This window comes from Eucalyptus grandis, chromosome 8 (assembly GCF_016545825.1).
Source record: "Eucalyptus grandis isolate ANBG69807.140 chromosome 8, ASM1654582v1, whole genome shotgun sequence".
In the NCBI taxonomy this organism is placed as follows: domain Eukaryota; kingdom Viridiplantae; phylum Streptophyta; class Magnoliopsida; order Myrtales; family Myrtaceae; genus Eucalyptus; species Eucalyptus grandis.
This window is the reverse complement of record NC_052619.1, coordinates 53,102,411-53,111,609: the sequence shown is the minus strand read 5'-3', so window position 1 is coordinate 53,111,609 and position 9,199 is coordinate 53,102,411. Positions and strand designations below refer to the sequence as shown.

At 42.2% G+C, this 9,199-nt stretch overlaps 1 protein-coding gene across 1 annotated transcript; it reads left to right on the top strand.

Moving 5' to 3' along the window:
- Positions 1 to 1,461: 1,461 nt before the first annotated feature.
- LOC104415037 (probable serine/threonine-protein kinase At1g54610) lies at positions 1,462 to 6,403 on the top strand. The gene is made up of 7 exons (XM_010026262.3): positions 1,462 to 1,863; positions 2,354 to 2,638; positions 2,775 to 3,092; positions 3,432 to 3,659; positions 4,619 to 4,719; positions 5,093 to 5,201; positions 5,757 to 6,403. The coding sequence occupies exons 1-7, from the start codon at positions 1,477 to 1,479 to the stop codon at positions 6,057 to 6,059; spliced, it is 1,731 nt and encodes a 576-aa protein (XP_010024564.2). The 5' UTR covers positions 1,462 to 1,476; the 3' UTR covers positions 6,060 to 6,403.
- The last annotated feature ends 2,796 nt before the right edge of the window (positions 6,404 to 9,199 follow it).

Below are 9,199 nucleotides of genomic sequence, written 5' to 3'. Positions count from 1 at the left end.
TTGGGGATCGAACGAAATTGACTCGTCTAGCGTGCGCGGCACAGTGCACAGCGCAGTCGTTTTTGGCTTTTTGCATGACGGGGCTCTGGAAAAATAAAAAAATATGAATTAATTCCCAGCAAAAACATTAATAAAAAATAAAAAAAAATATATATGTTAAGACGTGGGGTTGCATTTTTTAACCTAAAAAAATGAGAAGAGGGAAAAATCGCCATAAAAAAGCGAGAAGCCATTTCGCTTCCCATGCAACTTTAATTCCCACCGAAGTCTCTCTCAATCAATCATGAGGGCGCAACACCGCATAATAAAGCTAAGATTTCATTTGGATATTATCGGACACTCATCGAATAACTAAATTCGCATTATTATATCTTTTTATAAAAATACTTGGTTAATATTCTTTGAAATTGACCATAATTTTCTCCTTGTGCTCGAACATAACCTACTCTTGTGTCCTATAGATTAAGTAAATATCCATCGCGTATCTTAAAATAAAAATTAGATCATTTTAATGAGATCTCATCAACTCTACTTCATAAAATTCTTTTGGAAATTGGGTTTCTTGTTATAATGCATAATTAATAAGCTAATTGTTAACCCAACACTTGTCTATGTTATTAAAAATGTATTTGTTTCACTGAAAATTTATAATAAAGAAAATACATTTGATAAGAATCATTTAAAGAAAATAGCCCATTTTTTATTTGATAGTTTTAAGAAAGTGATTTCCTTTTCACTTGAAAGGAAATCCATTTTCTATTATCTTCAATTCATGATAAATATTTTTAATAAATCGATTAGTTTCTGGTCATCTAAATATCAGAAAGTCAGAAAAATCCTTGAAATAAACGGACCCCAAATTTGCTTTCACTAATTTTCAATTTTTATTTTCCTGGGGCTGCCTTTGCTTTGCCCCTTTTTGTTTATTTATACGTGTCATAAATTATTTAATTTATTATCAGCTCACTCTTTTTTGACTAAATTGACTGTGCCACACTCTCTCTCTTCCCCCCTCTCTCTCTCTTCCCTCTTTCCTCTATTGCAGACCAAAACACTGCTAATCATTACTCTCCTCTTGCTTTTGTCTCTCCCCACAGCGCCCCCCAAAAAAAAAAAAAAAAAAAAAAAAGAGCTAAAAAAACGCTCTCTCCTTCCTTCTCCTTCTTCCTTTCTCGCTGCTGCCTGATCTTGATGCTTCGTCTCCAGCTCTGACCCGCCCGCATTCTCCAATCGGAAAAAGCTCCGGCGAGAAAACGGCCGGCGACGAAGGAGCAGGCGGCGGAGGAGGAGGAGTGGAAAGAAGGAGAAGCGAGCTGAGTTGGACATCGCTCTCCTCCGCGCGCTCGCATCGCCGCGCTTTCTAGGGTTTTGGAGGGGAGAGCGGGCGCGGAAGCCGCGAGAATCGGCGTTGCTTGCGGGGAGGGGGGGGGGGGGGGAGGATGAGTCGATGAGGAGGGGGCGGTTAATGCGGGCGCGATGGGGTGCGTGTTCGGCAAGCAGGCGTCGGGGCGGGCGGTAGAGAGGGCGAGGGAGAGGGAGCGGGCGAGGGAGGAGAGCGAGGAGGTCGAGGCCGAGGAGGAGGAGGTGGTCCGGGTGAAGGTCGCGAAGTTGGAGGTCGGGGAGGTCAGGAACGGGAGCGGTCGGCGGACTGCGTCGGCGGCGGTCGAGGACGGGGTCAATGCGCGGGTGCGGGGGGAGAGGAGCCGGGTCGCGAGGCCGAATCCGAGGCGGAGCAACCCGCCGAAGCACCTCTACGGGGAGCAGGTCGCCGCCGGGTGGCCGGCGTGGCTGTCGGAGGTCGCCGGGGAAGCCATCAACGGATGGACGCCGCGGCGGGCGGACAGCTTCGAGAAGCTCGATAAGGTAATGGCTCCTGATGCGGTGTCGATTTGGTGCTTCGTGCTTCGGATTTCGTCTATGTCTTGGTGTGATGAGCCCGGGGAGGTAACAATGCAGCGATTGCTGCCTTTTGCTGATGATTTTGAAGTGCGCGAGATACTGTTAAACTGTTTGCATAGCTGAGGGCGTCTATGTCACTGGCAGACGTGATGTTTTGCTCTATATCTGGACAGAAACGAGATGGTTTTTCGGTGATCTGATTGTTTCGTGCACTTGGAGGTCAATGGGTGGATTTTTTTAGATGGATATTGGACAATCTGCTTGTCTCATTTGTTGTTTTCAAGTTCTTGTGTTTGTCCGGTTGAATGAGTGAGAATTAGGATTGGAGATTTCTGCTTGTCTTTGATGAACTTTCTATTTCTGGCTTCGTTAAGATCCAGTTTGTATTTAATAGCTATGAGGTGAAATATATTCAGATTTATGTTTCTTAGCTATTATTTTGTGAAATTTTCAGATTGGGCAAGGTACATACAGTAATGTCTATAAAGCTAGGGATACTTTAACAGGGAAGATTGTCGCTTTGAAGAAAGTGCGGTTCGATAACTTGGAACCGGAGAGTGTAAAGTTCATGGCAAGAGAGATTTTGATACTACGGCGCCTGGATCATCCCAATGTTATTAAGTTGGAGGGTCTGGTGACCTCAAGAATGTCGTGTAGTTTGTACCTTGTATTTCAATATATGGAGCATGACTTGGCTGGACTTGCTGCGAGCCCTGGGATCAAATTCACCGAGTCTCAGGTAAGATTGATTCCACAGCTTCCAGTTTCGATGGTGGACAGTTGAAACTCTATGCTTTCCTGAAGTTGTCCCTATTTGAAGAGATGCTTAAAACTTCGGTTAAAGTTGTTCCACTGCTACCTCAATGGGATTGCAGGTCAAATGTTACATGCACCAGCTGTTATCTGGACTGGAACACTGCCACAATCGCCATGTTCTTCATCGAGACATCAAGGGATCAAACCTACTCATTGACAATGATGGAATTCTTCAGATCGCTGATTTTGGATTAGCCTCTTTCTTTGATCCCAATCACAAGCAACATATGACTAGTAGGGTGGTTACTCTGTGGTATAGGCCACCAGAGCTTCTTCTTGGGGCTACTGATTATGGTGTGGGCGTGGACCTCTGGAGTGCGGGTTGCATCCTGGCTGAGCTCTTAGCTGGAAAGCCTATTATGCCTGGTCGAACTGAGGTTAACTTCTGACTGTATCGCTTAATTCGGTTGCTAATGTTTCTTGCACTATCCAGGTTTGCCTAGGGCTTTTGTTTCTTGAACCCATGAGTGTTAGAATTCCACCTTCTTATGGGACAAACATATTCTGCGCTGGAGCATTTTGCCTTTCTGCAATTTAATTAACAACTGACATTCCAATAAATAGTGAAACCGATGTAATTCTTCTTTTTAGACTCATTTGATAAATTTTTTTGTTGTATTCAGCTCAATCATCAAAGTACAATGCTTAACATGATGAAGTTTCACTGCTTTTCAAGATTATGAATGACACTCACTGTGCTTGTTTGTTTTGCCTAGGTGGAACAACTGCACAAAATATTTAAGCTATGTGGTTCTCCTTCAGAAGAATATTGGAGAAAATCAAAGTTGCCTCATGCAACCATCTTTAAGCCCCAGCAATCATATAAACGCTGCATAGCGGAGACATTTAAGGAGTTTCCACCACCATCTCTACCTCTGATTGAAACCCTTCTTGCAATTGACCCAGCTGACCGCCTAAATGCTACTGCTGCACTAAGAAGTGAAGTGAGTCCTCTTGCACTTTATTTGCTCTATATTATGTTTCTGCTCTTGCATTTAGATGTTATCTTTGTGCAGTGAATCATTACTTTGTTAGTTCAGTTAATAATACTTAATTCTACCAATGAGATATGTCCTGCTTTCTGTTTGATGCAAGCTTTCGCTTTTATAAAAGAAATAGGCTCTAAATGTATAATTTGTCAAATATTTGACTTGTTCTTTCTAGTTGTTCTATGATGATGAAAACCATGTCTTTCGAAGGTCTTTTTTCCCCTTTCTAGAACCATCCGTTTTGAGAGTATTGGGCTAGCTCGTATTTTTTTGGCTTTTGATAGATGCTGATCACTTAGGTTTGAGGCTATTGATCTGACACATGCTTTGCACTTGTTTATTTTGTTGTGCAATTTCAATTCAAGTATGGCAGTGTATGAGAAAAAGTTGAAATTACCAAGCAAAACCAAACTAGCAGCATTTGGTTGGGGATTTTGGTATACTGAGACTCACACAGAGCAAGAGTTGGTGGATTCTTCTGGATAAACTGTCATTTCCAATATAATTTATCATAAGGTCTGATAAATGTTAATTTGAATAATAATAGAATGATTGGGACTTCCTCATGCTCTTGAATATTGGAAGGCCATTTGTTAAATGATGTCCAATGAGATCATTTGTAGTTATTATTATAGCAGACAGAATTCCATTGGTAGTTTCCATTTTTGGCTGTTAAAGTGAGGTCATTGAAGGCAAAAAGAGGGAAGATTTATCAGGCTCTGTGAATCTGGGTTCTGATTGCTCTAATTGATTCCTAACTTTAGATTCCTATGTCAATCACTTGCTTTATTTGATAATCACTGGTGATGCTTTTGTTTAAGAAAAATGAGCTGTATGATGTTTTACTGGCCTCAAATATACAATTTGGAAACCTGCATGGCATCATTTATGGCAACTTTTTGCTTCTGTTGCAGTTTTTCACAACCAAGCCCTATGCTTGTGAACCTTCCAGCCTTCCAAAGTACCCTCCAAGCAAGGAAATGGATGCCAAATTACGGGATGAAGAAGCTAGAAGGTATATATATACTTATATATGTTTTGACTATAGAGGACCAAATGAATTAGGCATAAGAAAGGTATAGTTAGATAGAGCTAAAAATATTGAAATCAGAATGGGGATATCACATGCTATCCTCATTAAACTTTTTCAATTTGATCGCCCTGCTTTGATATTACGTGGATTTCTTTTCTTGCGTGATGATTGCTTAGCAGTCTAACCTTTTTAAAAGCATTCTCTTGCCTTATTTAGGATGTTCTTGTTTATGGAGTTTTACCTTTATCATTCTTTGTCCTGCCCTCTAATATTAAAACATTGTTTTTGGAATGTAGTCAAGCTTTACCAGTTACATTCTTTTTGGGACATAACTAAAATGAGCTTCATCTTTCAGACTGAGAGCTGCTGGCAAAGGTAATATTGACGGGGTCAAGAAAACACGCCCTCGTCCTAGGGCCATGCCTGCTCCAGAAGCCAATGCCGAGCTTCAAGCCAATCTTGATGTATGCAGATAAGCTAACTTTTTATGTATTGATTGCTGATGTTGTCTACCTTGTTAATCTGGACTTGTTGATGCTGCATTCCTTCCATCTGCATGGATGTCTCATTGGCATGACAATGATGATATTGTTTCTACTTGCCCCATAATGCCATGCAGAATGTTCTCTTTTTCTATTGTCTTTGGAAGGAGAAAGGAAGCTGGTTGGGAGAGCTCTTACACTCCAATTTAGAAGTTGCTACTGTTTTTCTAATTGTGACTAATGGATTACACTGGAGTCCTTGATTTGAGGCAGGCCCTAACAAAATTATTAAGTAGAATTTCACAGCTTTTAAGGCTCCTGACATGCTGTGTATGTCTTAATAAAAGCATCACATTTTGTTATGGCAAGAAAAAAGTGTTTATAGATAGCATAATTTCTATGCATTCTGATAATTTGATGCCCGTGTATGTGTGCCCCATGTCCTATTCTTGCATAGTCATTGAATAGTATTGAGGAAAGCATTCTTTGGAAACTTATTTATGTATTACTGTGGTCTGTATTCTTCATTTATGCCAGAGACGGCGTCTCATTTCACATGCCAATGCAAAGAGCAAGAGTGAGAAATTTCCTCCTCCACACCAAGATGGGGCGCTTGGCTATCCTTTGGGTACTTCACATCATATTGATCCAGTTTTTGAGCCGCCTGATGTCCCTTTCAGTTCCACGAATTTTTCCTATCCAAAAACATCCTTCCAAACTTGGTCGGGACCATTGGTTGACTCCGGTGCCGTAGTTGCTCCCCGGAAAAAGAAACACTCAAAGAGGGATGGGCATGCACAGTTGAGAAAAGAAGCGGCAAAACTTCGGATGAAAGATTGAGATGGACAGATGATACAGTTTCTCCTTTTTTTGTTTTCACATGAGGATATTCCGGATGCTAGGAAGACTGGATTCGGCTACTCTATGTTCAAGGCAAGAGAGTTATATTTTGTTGAGAGGTACCATTTATTACACGATTTTTATCATTCCTCCTGTTATGTAAATTTGTGATTTGGGAAGAAGCTCTTCTAACTATATTTGTTCCCCTTCTTTTTTCTCCTCTCGCGGAATACTCTATTTAGGTTATTTTCAAATCTATTCTTCCTTGAAAGTGGATCTTGTATCACTAATTTGATATGTATACCCTAGTTTTTGAATTATGCCAAGTTGCTTAGGTTCCTAAACGAGCTCATGGCTCTTTTGAAGCAAATGATTTCCTCTTAGCTACTTTAAATGATGGGAATTTTCTCAACTGTTAAAGAGTGGCGGTGGCTTACGACTGCTGTTGCTGTTTGGAATTCCTCTTGTCTGAGTATTTGTTTGAATTTCTCTACTTGTTTGATGATTTTCTACTCTAAGAAGTCACGATTTGAGAACGGAACCTGTTAAGGAATTCTTGTTGTATTTATGAACACATCACTTGGTTACGGTACATAGAATGCATTTAATTAAACCGATTGCTCTCAAGAGTCAAGTTTGTCACTCCATGTTTTTAAGAAGCGGATTTCGCGGACGCCGCAGTTTTGTTGTCCTTCTGTAATGTAAGGTAAGCTCTTGATGTATCGCCAAATGTTCATCTTCTTACTATCTGTTCCAACTCCTTGTGCTATGAAGTTCTCAGGTTGACTCAGTGCAACAACCAACACTATAGAAAACTCGAACACGTGTGTTTGCATTGGATTGCATCTTATGCAGTCTTTGATCCATAATCTCAAGGGCATTGACTAACCGTCTGTGCATAACCGTAATCTTATCTCAACCCTTGAAGGTCCTGGATTGATTTTTCGCGTTAATTGGATCTTTCTTTGCATGAGTAAGAGCTACTTTTGCGAATGCGTAGGAAATAGTCAGTGCTGCTTGTGCCACTGTATCGTAAAATGAGTTTGTCAATCTTGGAGGAAGCAGTTTTCTGCCTTTAAGGAGGCAAACGGAGAACTCCTTTGGAGTGACGTTTTCCTATACCTTTTGTTTTTTTAATTCCCAAACCTCTTGGTAATTGCAAATCCTAGTTCTAGACAGCAGGTGCGGTAACCTAAGCCGAGCTGTTCGGGCGATAGTACCAAGAGCTCGTGGATACTCGTGCTCCCTCAAATCTTGTTCGCTAATTATAAAACAAACCCAGTAGTGCCACGTCCTGAATGCTCTCGTTCCTCTAAATCGTTCCATTCCATTCATGTCGCATTTTATTGCTTCTGTGCCTCCAGGCCAATATTGTGTGCTGTGCAAGAGTAAACTGTTTCAAATTTCATCCAGATTTCCCTTAAAACTTATCTGTTGAAATAGATTATTTAATTTTGAAATTTGAAATTTATCATGCATATTTTAAAACTTGAAACTGGGCTGATTTTTTTAGGTCCGATTATTAGGCTCTCGGTTCTTCTTTGGAATCATACTTGTTCCTAGTGCCGCATGAGATACGTAAATGACAGTGAAGCCGCGAAAGTGATGGGCGTGCTGCAAGAGAGAACGATGGAATCCTAAGATGGATCTCTCTATTTGAAGGACGCGTGTTATACAACCGCTTCAAGTTTTACACCCGTATACTTTCTGTGCATGGACTAGCCAGATGGTCTGTGCTGCCATTCCCCATCTGACCCACCTCCAGTTCTCACCGTTAAGAAACCCACATGAGAGACATGCTCGAGAGGGAGAGACTAAAGGCATCATCGTCCCTCTCGCTGGGTGTGGTGTGTTCAAAGTTGAAATTCAGTGCAAGATGGAGACGCGGAGAAAGGTAGGTAATAGGACGAGCAGTTGAAGAGGTTTGACAGGCGGATTTGCAAAGCGGAAAGGCGTCTAGAACCTGGTAGAATAAAGAGAAAGCCCCCTCCACGTGTCCATCGCTCGACCCAATACCACTAAATACGACCCCTGAGAAGATCGGACCGTCCCTTGGGTGGCCTTCTGTGTATATATTTACCTTCCACACAACAGCCCCCCTCACAAACTATCTCAAACTCCATTGCTTTTAGTTCCTTTTTCTATTCCACTTGCGTCTCCGCAGTCTCTAGTGTTCACCGCTTTTTGTCCGTCCCAACTGTAGATCGTCCGCCTCTAGTTTTTGCACGAGAGCGAATCCCGAAACTGCTCCTGGTTTTAGCAACTCGAGGTGGCTCTGCACCGCGCGAAGGTGACATAACACGAGGGTTTCGGTTCGGGAATGAGACCTCCCGGTGGTCCTGGCGGGCCTGGGCCCGGTCCTCCTGGGCCTGGCTGGGGCCCGCCCGGTCCTCCCGGGGTCCGGGTCCGGGTCCCTGGCCGGGGCCGGTGGGCTTTTTCGGGGGCCTCTTTGATGGCTTGTGCGCCACCCTGTCTTCCTGGTAAGTGTCTCGGCTCCTGGCCTCGTCTTGTCGTTCGGTAAATGGTCGATCATTGAAATTACGCCTTGTCAAATGCGTGCGAGCTTACCTAGGTACTGAGACAATCCAAACCCTTACCGAAACCCGAGAGAATTCTGCTACGTTATGTACTTTCCCTGGTGAAGCGATTGTCGATAGCTTGCTCCCGTATCGACAAATGGCGATTGCTCATATCGGAGTAGAAAAACCCGGCTTTCGCATTTTCAATTTTCCATACAATAGAGAGCTCCATAGTAGGTAAGTAATTCCCCTTAAGATGCGGGTTGAACGAAGACGTGGCTTGATATTTAGGTTTCGTAACGTCGCTGACCTTATGAATTGTAGGAGAAATTGAATTTGGCGTTTAATCACAGACCTATATATGCCTGTTTCTCTTATGGCACCTTCGGCTTGAGGAATAAAATTTCGAAAGTATACCTTATTATAGATGGTGGTTGGTGACTCGGTGTTATCTCACTTTCTTCAACTTTTGATTTTTACAATTGATATACAAAAGATTTAAAAAAAAGAAGCTCAGCTGAACCGGGAATGTTGCAAGTTTTCTTTTTCTCTGACATCGGAATTAACTCTCACTTTCCTGTGATACTATTTTTCGGTGCAGCTTGTACGTCGTGTGCTGTT

What these genes read in the sequence shown, in the direction of transcription:
- LOC104415037 (XM_010026262.3), top strand. Translation starts at nt 1,477, where the DNA reads ATGGGGTGCGTGTTCGGCAAGCAGGCGTCGGGGCGGGCGGTAGAGAGG. An exon ending in TCAAATTCACCGAGTCTCAG is followed by an intron (nt 2,639 to 2,774) that starts GTAAGATTGATT and finishes ATGGGATTGCAG; the next exon opens with GTCAAATGTTACATGCACCA. An exon ending in AGCTTCAAGCCAATCTTGAT is followed by an intron (nt 5,202 to 5,756) that starts GTATGCAGATAA and finishes CATTTATGCCAG; the next exon opens with AGACGGCGTCTCATTTCACA.